This window comes from Oncorhynchus masou, chromosome 13 (assembly GCF_036934945.1).
Source record: "Oncorhynchus masou masou isolate Uvic2021 chromosome 13, UVic_Omas_1.1, whole genome shotgun sequence".
Lineage (NCBI taxonomy): Eukaryota > Metazoa > Chordata > Actinopteri > Salmoniformes > Salmonidae > Oncorhynchus > Oncorhynchus masou.
In genome coordinates, this window is record NC_088224.1 from 13,070,938 (window position 1) to 13,095,666 (window position 24,729).

Consider the following 24,729-nt stretch of genomic DNA (forward strand, 5'->3'; position numbering starts at 1 on the left):
CTACAGTTCTATGACTATAGTCAGTTACAGAGATGAATCTTTTCGATTTTTTAAAACCAATTTCCTAATTTTTATTATAAACAACAGGTTAATATCAGGGTAACAACAGGGAAATAACAGGGTTAGTACAGGGAAATAACAGGGTTAGTACAGGGAAATAACAGGGTTAGTACAGGGAAATAACAGGGTTAGTACAGGGAAATAACAGGGTTAGTACAGGGAAATAACAGGGAAATAACAGGGTTAGTACAGGGAAATAACAGGGTTAGTACAGGGAAATAACAGGAAAATAACAGGGTTAGTACAGGGAAATAACAGGGTTAGAACAGGGAAATAACAGGGTTAGTACAGGGAAATAACAGGGTTAGTACGGGGAAATAACAGGGTTAGTACGGGAAAATAACAGGGTTAGTACGGGGAAATAACAGGGTTAGTACGGGGAAATAACAGGGTTAGTACGGGGAAATAACAGGGTTAGTACGGGGAAATAACAGGGTTAGTACAGGGAAATAACAGGGTTAGTACAGGGAAATAACAGGGTTAGTACAGGGAAATAACAGGGTTAGTACAGGGAAATAACAGGGTTAGTACGGGGAAATAACAGGGTTAGTACGGGGAAATATCAGGGTTAGTACGGGGAAATATCAGGGTTAGTACGGGGAAATATCAGGGTTAGTACGGGGAAATAACAGGGTTAGTACAGGGAAATAACAGGGTTAGTACGGGGAAATAACAGGGTTAGTACGGGGAAATAACAGGGTTAGTACAGGGAAATAACAGCAAAAAACAGGGTTAGAACAGGGAAATAACAGGGTTAGTACAGGGAAATAACAGGGTTAGTACAGGGAAATAACAGCAAAAAACAGGGTTAGAACAGGGAAATAACAGGGTTAGAACAGGGAAATAACATGGCTAGAACAGGGAAATAACAGGGTTAGTACAGGGTTAGTACAGGGAAATATCAGGGTTAGTACAGGGTTAGTACAGGGAAATAACAGGGTTAGAACAGGGAAATAACATGGCTAGAACAGGGAAATAACAGGGTTAGTACAGGGTTAGTACAGGGAAATATCAGGGTTAGTACAGGGAAATATCAGGGTTAGTACAGGGAAATATCAGGGTTAGTACAGGGAAATAACAGGGTTAGTACAGGGAAATATCAGGGTTAGTACAGGGAAATAACAGGGTTAGTACGGGGAAATAACAGGGTTAGTACGGGGAAATAACAGGGTTAGTACGGGGAAATAACAGGGTTAGTACGGGGAAATAACAGGGTTAGTACGGGGAAATATCAGGGTTAGTACAGGGAAATAACAGGGTTAGTACGGGGAAATATCAGGGTTAGTACGGGGAAATAACAGGGTTAGTACAGGGAAATATCAGGGTTAGTACGGGGAAATATCAGGGTTAGTACGGGGAAATATCAGGGTTAGTACGGGGAAATAACAGGGTTAGTACAGGGAAATAACAGGGTTAGTACGGGGAAATAACAGGGTTAGTACAGGGAAATAACAGGGTTAGTACAGGGGAATATCAGGGTTAGTACGTGGAAATAACAGGGTTAGTACAGGGAAATAACAGCAAAAAACAGGGTTAGAACAGGGAAATAACATGGCTAGAACAGGGAAATAACAGGGTTAGTACAGGGTTAGTACAGGGAAATATCAGGGTTAGTACAGGGTTAGTACAGGGAAATAACAGGGTTAGAACAGGGAAATAACATGGCTAGAACAGGGAAATAACAGGGTTAGAACAGGGAAATAACATGGTTAGTACATGGAAATATCAGGGTTAGTACAGGGCTAGTACAGGGAAATATCAGGGTTAGTACGGGGAAATAACAGGGTTAGAACAGGGAAATAACAGGGTTAGTACGGGGAAATAACAGGGTTAGTACGGGGAAATAACAGGGTTAGTACGGGGAAATAACAGGGTTAGAACAGGGAAATAACAGGGTTAGTACGGGGGAATAACAGGGTTAGTACAGGGGAATAACAGGGTTAGTACAGGGAAATAACAGGGTTAGTACAGGGAAATAACAGGGTTAGTACAGGGGAATAACAGGGTTAGAACAGGGAAATAACATGGCTAGAACAGGGAAATAACAGGGTTAGTACAGGGTTAGTACAGGGAAATATCAGGGTTAGTACAGGGTTAGTACAGGGAAATAACAGGGTTAGAACAGGGAAATAACATGGCTAGAACAGGGAAATAACAGGGTTAGTACAGGGTTAGTACAGGGAAATATCAGGGTTAGTACAGGGAAATATCAGGGTTAGTACAGGGAAATATCAGGGTTAGTACAGGGAAATAACAGGGTTAGTACAGGGAAATATCAGGGTTAGTACAGGGAAATAACAGGGTTAGTACGGGAAATAACAGGGTTAGTACGGGAAATAACAGGGTTAGTACGGGGAAATAACAGGGTTAGTACGGGAAATAACAGGGTTAGTACGGGAAATATCAGGGTTAGTACAGGGAAATAACAGGGTTAGTACGGGGAAATATCAGGGTTAGTACGGGGAAATAACAGGGTTAGTACAGGGAAATATCAGGGTTAGTACGGGGAAATATCAGGGTTAGTACGGGGAAATATCAGGGTTAGTACGGGGAAATAACAGGGTTAGTACAGGGAAATAACAGGGTTAGTACGGGGAAATAACAGGGTTAGTACGGGGAAATAACAGGGTTAGTACAGGGAAATAACAGCAAAAAACAGGGTTAGAACAGGGAAATAACAGGGTTAGTACAGGGAAATAACAGGGTTAGTACAGGGAAATAACAGCAAAAAACAGGGTTAGAACAGGGAAATAACAGGGTTAGAACAGGGAAATAACATGGCTAGAACAGGGAAATAACAGGGTTAGTACAGGGTTAGTACAGGGAAATATCAGGGTTAGTACAGGGTTAGTACAGGGAAATAACAGGGTTAGAACAGGGAAATAACATGGCTAGAACAGGGAAATAACAGGGTTAGTACAGGGAAATATCAGGGTTAGTACAGGGAAATATCAGGGTTAGTACAGGGAAATATCAGGGTTAGTACAGGGAAATATCAGGGTTAGTACAGGGAAATAACAGGGTTAGTACGGGGAAATAACAGGGTTAGTACGGGGAAATAACAGGGTTAGTACGGGGAAATAACAGGGTTAGTACGGGAAATAACAGGGTTAGTACGGGGAAATAACAGGGTTAGTACGGGAAATAACAGGGTTAGTACGGGGAAATATCAGGGTTAGTACGGGGAAATAACAGGGTTAGTACGGGGAAATATCAGGGTTAGTACGGGGAAATAACAGGGTTAGTACGGGGAAATATCAGGGTTAGTACGGGGAAATATCAGGGTTAGTACGGGGAAATAACAGGGTTAGTACGGGGAAATAACAGGGTTAGTACAGGGAAATAACAGGGTTAGTACAGGGGAATATCAGGGTTAGTACGTGGAAATAACAGGGTTAGTACAGGGAAATAACAGCAAAAAACAGGGTTAGAACAGGGAAATAACATGGCTAGAACAGGGAAATAACAGGGTTAGTACAGGGTTAGTACAGGGAAATATCAGGGTTAGTACAGGGTTAGTACAGGGAAATAACAGGGTTAGAACAGGGAAATAACATGGCTAGAACAGGGAAATAACAGGGTTAGTACAGGGAAATAACAGGGTTAGAACAGGGAAATAACATGGTTAGTACATGGAAATATCAGGGTTAGTACAGGGCTAGTACAGGGAAATATCAGGGTTAGTACGGGGAAATAACAGGGTTAGAACAGGGAAATAACAGGGTTAGTACGGGGAAATAACAGGGTTAGTACGGGGAAATAACAGGGTTAGTACGGGGAAATAACAGGGTTAGAACAGGGAAATAACAGGGTTAGTACGGGGGAATAACAGGGTTAGTACAGGGGAATAACAGGGTTAGTACAGGGAAATAACAGGGTTAGTACAGGGAAATAACAGGGTTAGTACAGGGGAATAACAGGGAAATAACAGGGTTAGTACGGGGAAATATCAGGGTTAGTACGGGGAAATAACAGGGTTAGTACAGGGGAATAACAGGGTTAGTACAGGGAAATAACAGGGTTAGTACGTGGAAATATCAGGGTTAGTACGGGGAAATAACAGGGTTAGTACAGGGAAATAACAGGGTTAGTACGGGGGAATAACAGGGTTAGTACAGGGAAATAACAGGGAAATAACAGGGTTAGTACAGGGACATAACAGGGTTAGTACAGGGAATAACAGGGAAATAACAGAAAAAGAACAGGGTAACAAAACGGAAATACAGGAAATGACAGGGAAAGAACAGGGTAGTATGTAGCTACTAAATAAAGATTTAAAGTGTGCCAAAAGGATATACAGTGTGAAGAATTTTCTTGGTTATATAGAAACAATTATTAAGAACTATAAATATTAGAGGATAATAAGCATAAGTTATGTAGTAAGTATTCAAGGCCCTTCTCACCTCTTCTCATTAGCACCATTTACAATGCACTTGAAACGCTCTTAGAAAAAAGGTTTGAGAAACTACATAGGGTAACCACAAAACTGAACTTTTGGGTCTTTTGCTCGTCGTTCATAGTTCTCCAGTCCTTAAAGGTGTTGTGCAAACAGGTACATGTTTTGACGATACATAAGTAATTATGTTTCTTACCGCTACTACATTCATAGTTTTACTGTGCCTATGGTGTTTCCACACTGTATTATAAAGCAAACTCAGTTCCCCTGTTATTATGTTCACAAATGGTACTTTCTCTATAGTTCTAGTGGTGCTTGGACCCGCATTTACCCTTGTTAGTGGGGACCGCGCCCTCATTGGCCCGAGTGACGCACAGCGGTGACAGGTGGCCACTCAGGGACAGGTGGCCACATCACCTGACCACAGTGCTCACCTCTGCACCTGCCATCGTCGTCCGGGAAACCAAACAGAAACACTCCCGTCTCTCTCTCACTCTTTCTCCTTCAAATTCTTAGAATGTGATACTAGCAAAACTAGAATATCGTTGTTGTTTTTTTGCGCTAAATACACTTTAAGAGACCTGGCTTTAACGTGTAGGGGATAGTAAATCCCTTACTACATCCTACTGTGCCCCCTGCTAGAGCTGTGTGACCTAGAACAGGCTGGGGCAACAGCCACCAGGCAGAAGTGTACTGGAATAGTGGTTAGGCAACTTCACAATGCTCTGATATGTTTCGTTCACAAGAGAGGAGACAAGTAGCCATGTTAGTGGATAGATTTATCTTGTTTTAAGTTGAATACCCTCCTCGTCCATTATAATGTACCAGTTATAGAGTATGTAGTTTTTAATAAAAAACATACATGCACCCTGCATCGAGAAACATTGTGCTGTGCAGACCTTAGATAAGGGGCGGCAGGGTAGCCTAGTCGTTAGAGCGTTGGACTAGTAACGCTCTTGTCGAGCTGACAAGGTACAGATCTGTCATTCTGCCCCTGAACAGGCAGTTAACCCACTGTTCCTAGGCCATCATTGAAAATAAGAATTTGTTCTTAACTGACTTGCCTAGTTAAATAAAGGTAAAAAAAAAAGATACAGCATGTGTGTGTTGTTTTTAGGTGTCTTGTATAGCTATGGTTTCTGTTTAATAAACAGTCTTTCTAAGAAAGTACATTCTACATCAGTATAAACATTGCTACTGAGAACAGGTGAAAAGGGCCTTGACTACTTTCTACATAACTTATTATCCTCTATCATACCTAGTTGTTAAAGATGGAGTTGGCAGTAGGGGAAAATAGTGCCACTGACCGCCCGAAAGCCGTTGTTTTTGTTTTGTTGACGACGCAGAGGGGCGTCGTGCGACGGAGTAAACCGTTTTGCACTAATTTGTTGTTGCATTATTGCAATTGGACAGTTTGGAAGGATTCTAGCTATAAGTAATATATAATCGTTTCTACATAACAACCAAGACAATTCCTCACACTTTATATAGTTATTTAGCAGCTAGGTACTATTACTGCGACGTAAAACGTTAAAGTTTTATTTCCCTGTTTCCTGTTACTTCCCTGTCGTTACCCTGTTACATCCCTGTCGTTACCCTGTTACATCCCTGTCGTTACCCTGTTACATCCCTGTCGTTTCCCTGTTACTTCCCTGTCGTTACCCTGTTACATCCCTGTCGTTACCCTGTTACATCCCTGTCGTTACCCTGTTACAGCCCTGTCGTTACCCTGTTACATCCCTGTCGTTACCCTGTTACATCCCTGTCGTTACCCTGTTACTTCCCTGTCATTACCCTGTTACTTCCCTGTCGTTACCCTGTTACTTCCCTGTCGTTACCCTGTTACGTCCCTGTCGTTACCCTGTTACGTCCCTGTCGTTACCCTGTTACTTCACTGTCGTTACCCTGTTACTTCCCTGTCGTTACCCTGTTACTTCCCTGTCGTTACCCTGTTACTTCCCTGTCGTTACCCTGTTACGTCCCTGTCGTTACCCTGTTACGTCCCTGTCGTTACCCTGTTACTTCCCTGTCGTTACCCTGTTACGTCCCTGTCGTTACCCTGTTACGTCCCTGTCGTTACCCTGTTACTTCCCTGTCGTTACCGTGTTACTTCCCTGTCGTTACCCTGTTACGTCCCTGTCGTTACCCTGTTACGTCCCTGTCGTTACCCTGTTACTTCCCTGTCGTTTCCCTGTTACTTCCCTGTCGTTACCCTGTTACTTCCCTGTCGTTACCGTGTCACTTCCCTGTCGTTTCCTGTCTTTTCCTGTTATATCAGCACTGCACACTAAAGTGCTCCTTTTGGTCTATTCTTTTTTCTTCTTTTTTCATGCAGGTGATCTGGGCATCTGACAATGTAGTGAAACAAATGGCTGCAGAATTAATGCTATACTGTCATCTTGCTCGCCTCTGTAAAGGAACAAGCCAAGGTTCTCTATGTCATTGGTCGATTGAGTGACAGCTGAGTTAGAGGAGGAAGCGCTCATTCATAAAGTCCTTGGTCTGGTCCGACGATCTTCCACCCGTTTTAGGGACATCAGTCAAACTCAATCATTTCGGCAGTAACTTTCGGCATCACTTTAATTTGACCCAAAACGAGGGCGGGACAAAGGGGTACTCGATGTACTGCAGATTAGATGGTAAATTGAATTGAAAAGACTAGCAGATGCCTCCCGTTAAAGGGCAGGTAATGGGAGGTGGGAGGTGAGAGGCTTTCACCATGATGAGCAGCTGTGCCCAATGATAGACAGACACCAAAAAAGTGTGACCAAGTCTCACTCACTCACTCACTCACTCTCACACACACACACACAGCAATCATCCTCATACACAAACCAAAAAGGTCCAAACACGCACAGATCTGAAGGGAACTCGTCTCCAAAGTTACAATGTCAATTGCATGTTGCAGACTGGGTTCACAAACGCAACGGATTTGTGAAAGCCTTTGTTTTTAAAAGGTTCAGAGTTTTGCTGAGACAAGACTTCAGTCCCGTTATTAGTCATTTATAAATAATAGTGTAATTAAGTGTGTTTTTCTCTCCACCATCTGTCACAACTCAGATAACCTTAGAAGGCCTATTTGAACATCAGAGGATCCAGCCATCAATTCTACACCTTGAGAATTGTCTCCATACACAAAGAGACCCAGGGAATCATAATTCACCCACCCAACTCAGTGTTTAGTTTACCTACTTGTCACTTAGCCGTACCCCTGTCTGTCCGTCTCCGTATGACAGAGAGAGTGAGTGAAGAACAGAATCTGCGCATAATTATTGAGTTCTTAACTACCTGCCCCAGTGGGTCATCAGGCAGAGCTTCAAACGTGATCGGGCAGAAGGGTGGAGGGGGTGAAGGGGAGGAGGAGGAGGTGGGGGGATGGAGGGGGTGAAGGGGAGGAGGAGGAGGTGGGGGGATGGAGGGGGTGAAAGGGAGGAGGAGGTGGAGGGAAGAAGGGGGTGGAGGAGGTGGAGGGAAGAAGGGGGTGGAGGTGGTGAAGGGGAGGAGAGGGTGAATGGGAGGAGGGGGTGAAGGGAAGAAGGAGGAGGAGGAGGAGGTGGGAGTGAAGGTGAGGGGTGAGGGGAGGTGGAGGGGGTGAAGGGGAAGAGGTGGTGAAGGGAGGAGGAGGTGAGGGGGTAAAGGGAGGGGGGTGAAGGGGAGGAGGAGGTGAGGGGGGTGAAGGGGAGGAGGAGGTGGAGGGGGTGAATGGAGGAGGAGATGAAGGGAGGAGGAAGGTACAGTCTAAGTCCTCACCCTTCAGAACACTGAAGCATGTACAGCAGCAGCAGAGGCCACAGAAACTTTGGCTCCAATGGGAATGAACTAAAGATTGGCTGCCTGTGACTTTGTAATCTTGCAGGCAGCACACTTCTTTTTGTTCTTCTTCTTCTTATCTTCTTCTCTCTCTCTACGTCTCTGTTCTCTGCTCTCTCTGCGTCTCTGCTCTCTCTGCTCTCTCAACCCCTCACTCTGTTCTCTACTCTCTCTTCCTCTCTTTTTTTATATCTTGACAGCGTATCTATTATTCATCAAGAAAAAGTCAAGTTTGTAGTCCTCCTAGTTCCCAGACAGTAAGAGAGGGAGTCTTGTTTGGCACATTTATAATGTATTGGCGGAGTGTGAAGGCCACATCTATTATTGATTCTTCCCGGACAGACCAAGTGTTTGCTGGACAGCTACTGATGGTCAGTGCTCAATGACCGGTTTGAGCCCTTTGAGGGGCGATGTCATTCATGTTTGTCTGGTCTGTAAAACTTCGTCTTCTCCTCCACTGGTGCCTGCCAGGATCACAGATACGAGATACTGTGTCAGAAATTCAATCTAACCCTCACTGGGGGGGGGGGGGGGGAATGGCTAACATTGCTCTTATGTATTTCTGGAATGTTCATTTCGATCTGTAAGGATCACAGAGAGATACTGTGGCAGGAGGAGTTCAATGACATTGATCCTGTGTGTTTTTTGTTGTTGTTTCTGATTCGATCTGGTCAGATTTCCCACTCTCTTCAATAAAGACCGCACTGGGGGGAAAACACAGTAACATTGTTCCTGTGTGGGGTTTTTTAATGCTCATTTTGATCTGCTCTTCTTGCTCTGCTGTTGTTGTAGCCAAGTTCTGTGGGGACCCTGGTGTGCCTGCCTATGGCTCCAGAGAGGGCCTCAGCTTCATCTATCAGTCAGAGGTGTCGTTCAGCTGTAGTGTCCCCTATATCCCGGTGGGCTCCACTACACGCCTGTGCCAGGCCGACGGCTCCTGGAGCGGATTCCAACCTCGCTGTATAGGTAAGCATCTACTCTGTGTGTGTGTGTGTGTGTGCTTCGCTTTATTCCTGGGGAGTTCATCTTTCCAGCTCTATTTGCCTTAAAGCACAGCTTGTAGTATTTAATAACGTCAAACAACAATGTCCTCCCTCTGACACATAGGCTACACCCAGGCCACCCTACTTATACCAAGGATGTGTCTCAAATGAAACTTCCTTTTCCCTATATAGTGCACTACTTTTGACCAGAGCCCTATGGGCCCAGATCAAACACAGCGCACTATATGGGTGCCAATGTGATACACTGCACAAACCTCGGCACATCTCTTATTGATGAGATCATTACAAAAAAGGCAGGGCCATTCCTTTTAAAGGGAGAGCGCGTATCACAGGGGAAGAGCCCGGATATGAAATGGCTGTAGGGGATTCTGCTCCATCAGGGGAACACATTAGTGACATTCTCCTGGCCCGAGCCTTCAGACCTGGCTGGTGTCATTGTCTAGCTTGACAGAAGTTTATATTTTCAGTGCTGTAACGTAGGACATTCTTTTCATGAAGAGTAAGGAATTTGGGAGACTGAACAAACGCACCAAAAATAGGACACAACAAACTAAAACTTGTTTGCCTTGTTTTTAATTTTGCTCGATGGACATGTCAACTCAATATAGTTGCTTTAACTACCTGGTAAGAGTGCTTTGGTGTTTTTTAACCTCCAATTCCTTTGTTAAAGATACAGGCCTGGGAAAACTGAAGAGCACCTTATCATATCAACTGTTATTACTATCCCAGAGCACCTTATCATATCAACTGTTATTACTATCCCAGAGCACCTTATCATATCAACTGTTATTACTATCCCAGAGCACCTTATCACATCAACTGTTATTACTATCCCAGAGCACCTTATCACATCAACTGTTATTACTATCCCAGAGCACCTTATCACATCAACTGTTATTACTATCCCAGAGCACCTTATCACATCAACTGTTATTACTATCCCAGAGCACCTTATCATATCAACTGTTATTACTATCCCAGAGCACCTTATCATATCAACTGTTATTACTATCCCAGAGCACCTTATCACATCAACTGTTATTACTATCCCAGAGCACCTTATCACATCAACTGTTATTACTATCCCAGAGCACCTTATCATATCAACTGTTATTACTATCCCAGAGCACCTTATCACATCAACTGTTATTACTATCCCAGAGCACCTTATCATATCAACTGTTATTACTATCCCAGAGCACCTTATCACATCAACTGTTATTATTATCCCAGAGCACCTTATCATATCAACTGTTATTACTATCCCAGAGCACCTTATCACATCAACTGTTATTACTATCCCAGAGCACCTTATCATATCAACTGTTATTACTATCCCAGAGCACCTTATCACATCAACTGTTATTACTATCCCAGAGCACCTTATCACATCAACTGTTATTACTGTCCCAGAGCACCTTATCACATCTACTGTTATTACTATCCCAGAGCACCTTATCACATCAACTGTTATTACTATCCCAGAGCACCTTATCACATCAACTGTTATTACTGTCCCAGAGCACCTTATCACATCTACTGTTATTACTATCCCAGAGCACCTTATCATATCAACTGTTATTACTATCCCAGAGCACCTTATCATATCAACTGTTATTACTGTCCCAGAGCATATGGATTCTATACTGATATTACTGTCCCAGAGCATATAGATTCTATACTGATATTACTATCCCAGAGCATATAGATTCTATACTGATATTACTATCCCAGAGCATATAGATTCTATACTGATATTACTATCCCAGAGCATATAGATTCTATACTGATATTACTATCCCAGAGCATATAGATTCTATACTGATATTACTATCCCAGAGCATATAGATTCTATACTGATATTACTATCCCAGAGCATATAGATTCTATACTGATATTACTGTCCCAGAGCATATAGATTCTATACTGATATTACTGTCCCAGAGCATATAGATTCTATACTGATATTACTATCCCAGAGCATATAGATTCTATACTGATATTACTATCCCAGAGCATATAGATTCTATACTGATATTACTATCCCAGAGCATATAGATTCTACACTGATATTACTATCCCAGAGCATATAGATTCTACACTGATATTACTATCCTAGAGCATATAGATTCTACACTGATATTACTATCCCAGAGCATATAGATTCTATACTGATATTACTATCCCAGAGCATATAGATTCTACACTGATATTACTATCCCAGAGGATATAGATTCTACACTGATATTACTATCCCAGAGCATATAGATTCTACACTGATATTACTGTCCCAGAGCATATAGATTCTATACTGATATTACTATCCCTGAGCATATGGATTCTATACTGATATTACTATCCCAGAGCATATAGATTCTACACTGATATTACTATCCCAGAGCATATAGATTCTATACTGATATTACTATCCCAGAGCATATAGATTCTATACTGATATTACTATCCCAGAGCATATAGATTCTACACTGATATTACTATCCCAGAGCATATAGATTCTATACTGATATTACTATCCCAGAGCATATAGATTCTATACTTCTGCTTCCACCTTAATTAGTGCTCATTGTCTGGTCTGGAAAACCCAGGCTATACTGTACATGAGTCTGTCTTCCTGAAGAGTCTGGGATTGCGTCCCAAATGGAACCCTATTCTGTATGGGTCCTGGTCAAAAGTAGAGCACTACTTCTGGCCAAAATCTATCCAGGTGAGATGAGCTCTTTTTTTGTATGGAGGTCTATGAGAGTGTTGAATTACGTGAGGTTTATTTGATCTAATTGAAGTTAGGCTGTTAGAAATGTAGTGATACTTGGAAGCATTCCGGCAAGGTGTATCTGCCCTCTCATTGGCTAGAATGGTCCCACCTGATCTCGCCTATCTTCAATCATGTATTTCCATTGTTAGAGCAGCCACTCAGCTATCTTCTCAATATAACAGATCATCTTTGACTATATAGAGAATGGGGTGTCATTAATATAATAGATCATCTTTGACTATAGAGAGAATAGGTTGCTATTAATATAATAGATAATCTTTGACTATAGAGAGAATAGGGTGCTATTAATATAATAGATCATCTTTGACTATAGAGAGAATAGGGTGCTATTAATATAATATATCATCTTTGACTATAGAGAGAATAGGATGCCATTTGTGACAGAACCTGGCAGTACAGTAGCTGGTTAAATAATTCAACACTTAACGCAGAGAAATAACCGGTAGAGGTTTGAACATCTCCTAACGCAGATAAATAACCAGTAGGGGTTTGATCATCTCCTAACGCAGAGAAATAACCAGTAGGGGTTTGAACATCTCCTGATGCAGAGAAATAACCAGTAGGGGTTTGAACATCTCCTAACGCAGAGAAATAACCAGTAGAGGTTTGAACATCTCCTAAAGCAGAGAAATAACCAGTAGGGGTTTGAACATCTCCTAACACAGAGAAATAACCAGTAGGGGTTTGAACATCTCCTAACGCAGAGAAATAACCAGTAGGGGTTTGAACATCTCCTAACGCAGAGAAATAACCAGTAGGGGTTTGAACATCTCCTGACGCAGAGAAATAACTTTCTCAAAATATCTCAGATCCCTTTATAGTGAGAAAGGCAGCAGCATCCGTGTGATGACTCAGAGAGTTGTGGTGGGTATTGATCCACGGGCCTTTTTAAAGAACCAACCACACAATCTGGATAGATTTAGGGCCAGTTTCCCAGACACTTTTTTAGTCTAAGGCTAAATATGTCGGCTTATGTTCAATTGAAATTGTCAAATGGAATTTGTACCAAATGCCAGCTTATTCTGTATTTCCACTGAGTGTACAAAACATTAAGAACACCTGCTCTTTCCATGACATAGATTGACCAGGTGAATCCAGGTGAAAGCTATGATCCCTTATATTGATGTCACTTGTTAAATCGACTTCAATCAGTGTAGATGGATTGGAGGAGACAGGTTGAGGAAGTATTTTTAAGCCTTGAGACAATTGAGACATGGATTGTGTATGTGTGCCATTCAGAGGGTGAATAAGAAAGACAAAATATTTAAGTGCCTTTGAACGGGGTATGGTAGTAGGTGCCAGGCACACCGTTTGTGTCAAGAACTGCAATGATGCTGGGTTTTTCATACTCAACAGTTTCCCATGTGTATCAAGAATGGTCCACCACCCAAAGGAGATCCAGCCAACTTGATACAACTGGGACCTTACAGATAATTGTATATGTTGGGTAAAGAGATGAGGTAGTCATTCAGAAATCATGATTAACACTATTATTGCACACAGAGTGAGTCAATGCAACTTATTATGTGACTTCTTAAGCCAATTTTTACTCCTGAACTTATATAGGCTTGCCATAACAAAAGGGTTGAATACTTATTGTCGCAAGACAGTTCAGCTTTTAATGTTTTATTAATTTGTAAAAATGTAGAAAAGCATAATTCCACTTTGAAATATGGGGGTATTGTATGTAGCCCAGGGACAAAACATCAATCAATCAATCAAATGTATTTATGAAGCCCTTTTTACATCAGCCGATGTCACAAAGTGCTATACAGAAACCCAGCCTAAAACCCCAAAAGGCAAGCAATGCAGATGTAGAAGCACAATGGCTAGGAAAAACTCTCTAGAAAGGCAGGAACCTAGGAAGAAACCTAGAGAAGAACCAGCCTCTTAGGGGGTGGCCAGTCCTCTTCTGGCTCTACCGGGTGGAGATTATAACAGTACATGGCCAAGATGTTCAAACGTGTTTAGATGACCAGCAGGGTCAAATAATAATAATCACAGTGGTTGTAGAGGGTGCAACAGGTCAGCACCTCAGGAGTAAATGTCAGTTGGCTTTTCATAGCCGATCATTCAGAGTTAGAGACAGCAGGTGCGGTAGAGAGAAAGAGTCGAAAACATCAGTTCCGGGACAAGGTAGCATGTCTGGACTGGGGACAGCAAGGAGTCATCAGGCCAGGTAGTCCTGAGGCATGCTCCTAGGGCTCAGGTCCTCCGAGAGAAAGAGAGTGAGAGAGAGAGAATTAGAGGAAGCATACTTAAATTGACACAGGACACCGGATAAGACAGGATAAATACTCCAGATAGAACAGACTGACCCTAGCCCCCCGACACACAAACTATTGCAGCATAAATACTGGAGGCTGAGACAAGAGGGTTCCGGAGACACTGTGGCTCCGTTCAACAATACCCCCAGACTGGGCCAGCCAGGCTATAACCCCACCCACCTTGCCAAGACACAGCCCCCACACCAGTAGAGGGATATCTTCAACCATCAACTTACTTACTACCCTGAGACAAGGCCGAGTATAGCCCACGAAAGATCTCCCCCACGGCACGAACATCTACATTTAATCCATTTTAAATTCAGGCTGTAACACAACAAAATGTGGAATGAGTCAAATAATAGAGGTGTGATTAATTGACGTGTCACAACACAGAAACATGTGAACACTGATTGACCTATAGGGGTGTCATGCTGAAATGCGGTAAATTTTGGGGCTGGCCTCCCGAGTGGCGCAGTGGTCTAAGGTACTACAATGCCAGCTGTGCCACTAGAGATCCTGGGTTCAAGTCCAGGCTCTGTTGCATACCGGACGTGACCGGGAGACCCATGGGGCTGCGCACAATTAGCCCAGAGTTTGGCCGGCAGAAATGTCCTTGATCCATCGCGCACTAGCAGCTCCTGTGGCGGGCCGGGCGAAGTGCACGCTGACACGGTCGCCAGGTGCATGGAGTTTCCTCCTGCACATTGGCTTCCCGGGTTAAGTGTGCATTGTGTCAAGAAGCAGTGCGGCTTGGATGAGTTGTGTTTCGGAGGACGCACGGCTCTCGACCTTCGCCTCTCCATATGGGAGTTGCAGTGATGAGACAAGACTGTAACTACCAATTGGATACCACGAAAACGGGGTACAAAAAAATAAGAAAGAAATTGAAGAAAAAAAGAAAGAAAAACATTTTTGGGCTAGTTTTAAGACTAGCTATAATTAACTGATTTCAACATTGTCGGTGACATGGCATTGTCAAATTAGTTGTCATAAGCTGTTCATAAGCTGTCAAGACTATTTATGTAATCTGTTATGGCACTGTTATGAACATGTTATGTAGCCCTTATGACAGAGGGTTCAAAATAATGGTTAACTGTTACCCTATTGAAACTGCATTCTTATGACATACCAACAGTTACCTGCAGATCATCATGCCTATAACTTATAAGACATTGACAAAGGAGTCTCATATAATGTTACTACATCATACAATGAAACACATATTGTTTGAGTACACATATCCACACAGACATGATAGGATAAATACTGTGTTCAGAAATGTGTAGGCTAGTGTTTATGAAATGTCATATATTCCAAGATGGACCTCTCAGAATGATGAGAATTGCTTGGGATCAGATTTGCCTATTCTGAGTGTGTGTGGAGTGAATGGGGAGGTGCGGGGCGTTATGAATATGTGTGTGACTGAGTCTGAGTGTATATGTTATTGAACCAAAATGAGGTATGTGCAGGCAGACCTCGTTTCACAGACACAAAATACGGTTTTCCCTCAATCATGTTTAGTTCACACAAACATTTCCCCAGACTGCATTTCTGTTTGATTAAGTTGTCATCCAGTAGAGGAGGAAGCTGCGATGGTGTAAATTATGGCACGTTGCTGTGTGGGTTAACTAGGCTGGCTGTGGTGGTAGTGTGTGCTGTTGTCATTTTCTGAGGCTGCATTGAATCCAGGTCTATGCGTCAAGCCGAGGATGTCCTCTACATCCTAATGATGCTGCTTCCCTCCACACAGCCACACAGCTGGGCCTGACGCTGCTGCAACGCTGCCATAACACTGCCCCCTGCTGGGTCTTCTGCCTAGCCTATTAAAGACTATCTTGCTGTTTGGTTGTTATGTGACTACAGTGCCACTGCTGCTCTTACATAAACACACTCGGGAAGAATTGAATTTCTGAGCCACCTTCATAAGCACTCACGTATGCACACAAACACACATACCTCGGTTGTAGGCTGGGTATCACTGCAGTAAGCTATGTTGAATCATTATGGGGACTATAGCTGTTCATGTGGCTGTGACTGTATCCCAAATGCCTCCCTTTTTAGTCCACTACTTTGGACCAGAGTCCTATGGACATGGGTCGAACAGTGCACTATAAAGGGGATAGGGTTCCATTTGTGAGGCAGACTGTCAATCTCAAGTGCCTGCATAGGCTGGACCCCCAGCCAGTGATACTGTCTATAGGTATATAGTCTATAGGTCTCTAAGATAATGTTACACAAATGTTCCTTTCTTTTGTTCTCCTTAGAACCGACCCGTACTACCTGTGAGAACCCAGGGACACCTCGCTATGGTTCTCTGAACAGAACCTATGGCTTCAAGGTAAGGAGATAAAGTCCCACACTCAAAATCATTGGGTTGCGTCCAAAATAGCATCCTATTCCATATGTAGTGCACTACTTTTGACCAGGGCCCTTACCCTATTCCATATGTAGTGCACTACTTTTGACCAGGGGCCTTACCCTATTCCATATGTAGTGCACTACTTTTGACCAGGGGCCTCACCCTATTCCATATGTAGTGCACTACTTTTGACCAGGGGCCTCACCCTATTCCATATGTAGTGCACTACTTTTGACCAGGGGCCTCACCCTATTCCATATGTCATGCACTACTTTTGACCAGGGGCCTCACCCTATTCCATATGTAGTGCACCACTTTTGACCAGGGCCCTCACCCTATTCCATATGTAGTGCACTACTTTTGACCAGAGCCCAAAGGGACTATATTGGAATTTGGTTCCATTTGGGACTCTGCCATGACCATATGACACTCAGATTGCATGTTGAAGATACTCTGTTAATGTCCTGAAGTCCTCAATTGTTAGCGATACTTCAATGCTCTTATTCACACGAAGCTCATGTGGTAAAAAAAATATATATATATATATATATATATATATATATATATATATATATATATATATATATATATATATATATATATATATATATACTTGTTTTGTCTCATACCTTCTGGACAAGGCCTTGTTACACTATGAAAATACATAATGTCCCAAGAATTATAAACCGTGACTGAATGGCAAGACATTGGTTTAGAGACAATGCTCTAACCTGACAAAGTTACTTTACATACCTTTCTCATTGGGGCATTTTCCTTGGCTAATGATATGCAAATGAGGCAATGAATATGTTCATTACTTGTATGCAAATTCCCTCTGGCATTTGACTTCTTTAAATTTCAGATCTCTGTATGTAATGTCTGAGCCGAGGCAATCATTACTGTGAGGCTGATAGTGTCAATGACGATGATATCATGTCAATCATGGTCCCCAAAAAATTACATTTTAGCCATTTAGCAGACACTCTTATCCAGAGTGACTTAAAGTTCAGTTAGTTAATTCATCTTTAGATAGCTAGGGGGGACAACCACATATCATCACTAAGCTAAAGACCCTGGGATTAAACACCTCCCTCTGCAACTGGATCCTGGACTTCCGAACAGGCCGCCCCGAGGTGGTGAGGATAGGCAACAACACATCCGCCACAATGACCCTCAACACGGGGGCCCCTCAGGGGGTGTGATGAGTCTCGTCCTGTGCTCCCTGTTCATTCATTAAGTTTGCAGATGACAAGACGGTGGTAGGCCTTATCACTAATGACGATGAGATGGCCTACAGGGAGGAGGCCAGAGACCTGGCGGTGTGGTGCCAGGACAACAACCTCTCCCTCAAGACAAAGGATCTTTGACTACAGGAAACGGAGGGCCGAGCACATCCTCGTCCACAGGGCAGGTCAAGCACTTCAAGTTCCTCGGTATCCACATCACTAAGGAATTATCATAGTCCACACACACCATCACAGTCGTGAAGAGGGTATGACCATGCCTCTTCCCCCTCAGGAGGCTGAAAGGATTTGGCATGGGCAGTCAGCTGTAAAAGGTTTTGAGGATCTAAGCTCCCTGCCGTCCAGGACCTCTATACCAGGCGATGCCAGAGGGAGGCCCTAAAAATTGTCAAAGACTCTCGCCACACAAGTCATAGACTGTTCTCTCTGCTACCGCACAGCAAGTGATGCTGGTGCACAAAGTCTTTGAAAACTCTTTGAAGAGGTAGGGTTTCAGATGTTTTTGGAAGAATGGCATGGTCTCTTCTCTCCTAGCTTCAGGAGTGTGCGGAGGAGCAGGGTGATATGGGAAAACTTGGGAAAGTTGAACACCAGGCAAACTGCAGCATTCTGGATAAGTTGCAGGGGTTTGATGGCACACGTGGAGAGCCCAGCCAACAGCGAGTTGCAGTACTCCAGACAGAAGATAAGTGCCTGGATTAGGACCTACACCGCTTCCTGTGTGAAGCATGGTCATACTCTACTGATGTTTTAGAGCATGGACCTGCAGTCACTGCTTTGATGTTTGCAGAGAATGACAGGGGTGTTGTCCAGGTTCACGCCAAGGTACTTTGCACTCTGGGATGGAGAGTCTTGGAGCGGGAAAGTCTTCCCCGGTAGGAAGAGCAGCTACATCTTGTCAAGGTTGAGCTTGAAGTGGTGGGCCGACATCTAAGCAGAGATGCGTGTTGCCATTTGGGTGTCACAAGGGGAAGGAGAAAAGCAGTTGTGTCATCCACATAGCAATGTTAGGAGACACCATGTGAGGATATAATGGAGCCAAGTGACTTGGTGTATAGAGAGAAGAGGAGAGGGCCTAGAACTAAGCCCTGGGGTACACCAGTGGTGAGAGTATGTGGTACAGACACAGATCCTCTCCACGTCACCTGGTAGGAGCAGCATACCATTTAGGATGCTATCCAAGAGTGTTCAGAGCCTGGGACTCCCAGTCCTGAGGGGGTAGACAGGAGGATCTGATGGTTCACGTGCGAAGGCAACAGATAGATCTATGAGGATGAGAACATTTTTGCTCAGCTGCCCGCAGCCCTGTTCTGTAAACTCTCAATGAGTCCCTCAGGCACGGAGCAGGAGAGGAGGGCCGAGCCGTCCAGGAGGAAAGGAGACAGTCAAAGGATGCGGAAAGGGAGGAGAGTAGGGTCGAAGTGGCAGAATCAGGAGGGAGAAGAATTTAGCAGAAGGGAGAGATGATAGAATAGAAGAGGAGTAGTGGGAGAGAAAGTGACGATTGCGTCAGACATAAAAGGAAACAAAGTAGTGATCAGAGTCCTGGAGGGGGGTTGCAGTGAGATTAGTAGGTGAGCAACCTCTCGTAAAGGTGAGGCCAAGCGTATGGCCTGCCTTGTGAGTGGGAAAGAACTGGGAAAAGGTGAGGCCAAAAGAAGCAAGGAGGGGAAGGAAATATTTGGAAATAAATTAATTGAAGGCAGATGTCAGGAGGTTGAAGTCGCCAAGTACGAAGAGCGGTGAGCCATCGCCAGGAAATGAGCTTATCAAGGTATCAAGCTCATTGAAGAACTCTCCAAGGGCACCTGGTGGGCGATATATGACGATAATGTTAAACTTGAGTGGACAAGTGACAGTGACAGCATGGAATTAAAATGAGGAGATGGACAGGTGAGAGGGAGAAAATAGAATATCTCCACTTAAGAGAAATTAGTAGCCCTGTGCCACCACCGATGACCAGATGCTCTCAGACTATGAAAGAAAACGTAGTCAGATGGAGAGAGTAGCTGGAGTAGCAGTGTTCTCTGGGGTGGTCCATGTCTCCGTGAGGGCCAAAAAGTCAAGGGACTGAAGGGTAGCATAGGCTGAGAGAAACTCAGCATTCTTGACCACAGATCGGCAGTTTCAAACACTACTTGGAGCCTCATTTATAAATAATAAGGCACAAATCAAAAACATTATATTGCCACATGTGCCAAATACAACAGGTATTACAGGGAAATGCTTACTTACAAGCACTTAACCTCTCTAGGATAGGGGACGCTAGCGTCTCACTTGGCCAAAAGCCAGGGAAAATGCAGCGTGGCAAATTTAAATAAAATTATATAAAAATCAAACTTTCATTAAATCACACATGTAAGATACTAAATTTAAAGCTACACTCGTTGTGAATCCAGCCAACATGTCAGATTTTAAAAAGACTTTTCGGGGAAAGCATAAGAAGCTATTATCTGATGATAGCACAACAGTAAACAAAGAGAGTAGCATATTTCAACCCTACAGGCGCTACACAAAACACAGAAATAAAATATAAATCATGCATTACCTTTGACAAGCTTCTTTTGTTGGCACTCCAATATGTCCCATAAACATCACAAATGGTCCTTTTGTTCGATTAATTCCGTCCATATATATCCAAAATGTCCATTTGGCGCGTTTGATCCAGAAAAAAACAGCTTCCAATTTGCTTAACATCACTACAAAATATCTCAAAAGTTACCTGTAAACTTTGCCAAAACATTTCAAACTACTTTTGTAAAACAACTTCAGGTATTTTTGAACGTCAATAATCGATCAAATTGAAGACGGGTCTATCTGTGTTCAATACAGGAAGACAACAAACCAATGCTACTTTTCAAGTCTTGCGCAACTCTCAACAGTGTTACCCAGTTCCTAGATAACCTCAACCAAATTCCAAAGACTGGTGACATCCAGTGGAAGCGGTAGGAACTGCAAACAAGTGCCTAAGAAATATCGTGTCCCAATGAGAACTCACTGAACAGACAGAGACCTAAAAAAAAAAAAATCTGAATGGTTAGTCCTCAGGGTTTTGCCTGCTACGTAAGTTTTGTTATAGTCACAGACAAGATTCAAACAGTTTTAGAAACTTCAGAGTGTTTTCTATCCAAATATACTAGTAATATGCATATCTTATATTCTTGGCATGAGTAGCAGGAAGTTGAAATTGGGCACGCTATTTATCCAAAAGTGAAAATGCTGCCCCCTATTCCTTAAGTTCACCAACAATGCAGTGTTAAGAAAAAATGTGTTAATTAACTTTAAAAAAATAGATAAGTAAGAAAAATAACAGAAACATAAGTTACAAATAACGCAAAAAAACACACAATAGCACAATTGGTTAGGGAACCGTAAAATGGCAGCCATCTCCTCCGGCGCCATTATCTATCTTTGCGTAAAACATGCGTGGGATCATTTCCAGGCAAAGTGTGAGATTTATCAATATGAACGTTTGCTTGAGTGTGTGTAAATTTATGCACAGCCATGACCATGCTTTCGCACAAGTGGTGGAATAAGGGAACTGCTTGACAAGCATAGCATTGGGAAAATATATGTTGAAGGGAGGGGGTACTGTCACGTCTACTAGCTCTCGACGTCGCCAGTTTACTCATTATTCCGCACACCTGCCACCATCGTTACGCGCACCCGCGCCTCATGAGACTCACCTGGACTCCATCACCTTCCTGATTACCTCCCCTATATCTGTCAGTCCCTTTGGTTCTTTCCACAGGCGTTATTGATTCTGTTTCTGTGTTTCATGTCTGTGCACTACTCGTGTTTCTTGTTTTGTTCCATGTTCAGTTATTTGTTACATTTACTCCCTGTACTTGCTTCCCGTGTCTTAGCGTATACGTTACAAGCTGGGCCAGTCAAATACATTCAAAGACTTGTCCCGAAGATACTCCTGCATTGTCTTGGCTGTGTGCTTCGGGTCGTTGTCCTGTTGGAAGGTGAACGTTCGGCCCAGTCTGAGGTCCTGAGAGCTCTGGAGCAGGTTTTCATTAAGGATCTCTCCGTACTTTGCTCCATTCATCTTTCCCTCGATCCTGACTAGTCTTCCAGTCCTTCCCGCTGAAAAACATCCCCACAGCATGATGCTGCCACCACCATGGTTCATCGTAAGGATGGTATTGGCCAGGTGATGAGCGGTGCCTGGTTTCCTCCAGACGTGACGCTTGGCATACAGGCCAAATAATATTTTTCTCATGGTCTGAGAGTCCTTTCAGTGCCATTTGGAAACTCCAATTGGGCTGTCATGTTCCTTTTACTGAGGAGTGGCTTCCGTCTGGCGACTGTACCTTAAAGGCTCCCGAGTGGCGCAGTGGTCTAAGACACTGCAACTCAGTGCTTGAGGCATCATTACAGACACCCTGGTTCAAATCCAGACCCATAGGGCGGTGCACAATTGGCCCAGCGTCATCTGGGTTTGGCTTGTGTGAGCTGTCATTGTAAATAAGAATTTGTTCTTAACCTCTCTAGGGTATGTGGGACGCTAGCGTCCCATCTGGCCAACATCCAGTGAGGTTGCAGAGCGCCAAATTCAATTACAGAAATGCTCATTATAAAAATTCTGAAAACAAAACATATTTTCCATAGGTTTAAAGATTAACTTCTTGTTAAACCAACAACAGTGTCATATTTATAAAATGCTTTGCGGCGAAAGCATACCAAGCCCAGAACATACCTAGCCCAGAACATAGCCAGGTTGACAAATTATTACAAACAGTAACCAGCCAAGCAGAAGCGTTACAAAACTCAGAAAGAGATAAAATGAATCCCTTACCGTTGATGATCTTCATATGGTGGCAATCAGAAGACATTAATTTACTCAATAAATGTTCCTTTTGTTCGATGAAGTCTCTTTATATCAAAAAACCTCCGTTTTGCGCGTTTTCTCCAGTAATCCACAGGCTCAAACTCAGTCAAAATAATCAGACAAAAACTCCAAATTGTATCCGTAAAGTTCATAGAAACATGTCAAACGATGTTTATATTCAATCCTCAGGTTGTTTTTTAGCCTAAATGATCTATAATATTTCAACCGGACAATAACGTAGCCAATATAAAAGGTAAACAAGAAATGCACATGTGCCTGAAAAAACTCTGCGTCACGTTAGGGTCCACTCATTCAGACTGGTCTTACTCCCTCATTTATAAGAATACAAGCCTGAAACGATTTCTAAAGACTGTTGACATCTAGTGGAAGGCATATGAAATGCAAATGGAGTCCTAAGTCAATGGATACTGTAATGGCATTGAATAGAAAACTACAAAACCACACATAAAAATACTTTGTGAATGGATTTTTCTCAGATTTTCGCCTGCTAAATCAGTACTGTTATACTCAGTTTTGGAAACTTTAGAGTGTTTTCTATACAAATCTATATGTTATATGCATATCATATCTTCTGGGCCCGAGTAGCAGGTCGTTTAATTTGGGCATGCTTTTCATCCAAAATTCCAAATGCTGCCCCCTACCCGAGAGAGGTTAACTGACTTGCCTAGTTAAATAAAGGTTAAATTTAAAATTAAAATTAAAACACATAAAAGCCTGATTGGTGGAGTGCTGCAGAGATGGTTGTCCTTCTGGAAGGTTCTCCCATTTCCAAAGAGGAACTCTGGACCTCTGTCAGAGTGACCATTGAGGTTTTTGGTCACCTCCCCTCCCCCGATTGCTCAGTTTGGCCGGGCGGCCAGCTCTAGAAAGAGTCTTGGTGTATCCAAACTTGTTTCATTTTAGAATGATGGAGGCCACTGTGTTTTGGGGAATCTTCAATGCTGCAGAAATGTTTTAGTACCCTTCCCCAGATCTGTGCCTCGACTCAATCCTGTCTCGGAGCTCTGTGGAAAAAGTGAAGGCGTCAGAATATTATTTTTGTAACCTTTATTTAACTAGTCAAGAACAAATTCTTATTTACCATGACAGCCTACTGGGGAACAGTTGGTTAACTGCCTAGTTCAGAATGACAGATTTTTACCTTGTCAGCTCAGGGATTCAATCCAGCAACCTTTTGGTTACTGGCCCAACACTCTAACTACTAGGCTACCTGCCACCAGTATGAGTGTACTATATCTTGACATGCTATCAATATCATATAATTTGACCACATCAGTGCATTTGTTACGATAATAATCCATATCAAGTACAGTAATTTGTTAAATAAAAGGCATATCTGAAAGTGAAACCATTGTTGACATACTATAAAAGACTGAGGTAATGGGAAATCGAAAAAGGGATGTCTGATCTTGCTCTGTTGGAAGACTTGGCCCATGCTGCATTTCGCAGAGAGAACAGATTGGCTCATCAGATATCGTTTCCCAAAACCAATTTCATAGGATTTTTGCAAAGATTTGAGACCTACTTTAAAAAGGAAACACATGCCATTCCGGTACACAACCATGTGCTATCCATCTTGGGTTTTTTGGCAACGGGCACTTTTCAACAGGAGCTTGCCGATCGGAATCTCACAGCCCTCCATGAGCCAAAACAAACAGTAACATACAATTTCAATACAAGATTGCACAACAGATTGAAGTCAAGAGGAGTTTCTTTGACATGATGCCATCAATGAATTCCCAAATACGAATAGAGAAAAAGGCGGCACCCACATCGACATAAAAGAACCACCCCAAAAGGATTTAAACTATGTGAACAGACACGTCTTCCCCTCTTAATGTACAGGTGACAGGTTAAGTGATGATCAAAAGATGCTACTGAATGTGGTGGCAAGGTGGCCAGGTGGAACTCACAACTCATTCATTCTGCAGAACAAT

At 42.9% G+C, this 24,729-nt stretch overlaps 1 protein-coding gene across 3 annotated transcripts in view; it reads left to right on the top strand.

The window, feature by feature from the left end:
* Window positions 1–24,729, top strand: part of LOC135551748 (CUB and sushi domain-containing protein 3-like) — an 826,047-nt gene that overhangs the window by 779,884 nt on the left and 21,434 nt on the right. For all 3 annotated transcript variants that reach the window (XM_064982949.1, XM_064982950.1, XM_064982951.1), the window contains 2 exons: window positions 9,059–9,232; window positions 16,596–16,669. In XM_064982949.1, coding sequence (XP_064839021.1) covers window positions 9,059–9,232; window positions 16,596–16,669 — 248 coding nt within the window. The remainder of the gene's footprint in view (window positions 1–9,058; window positions 9,233–16,595; window positions 16,670–24,729) is intronic.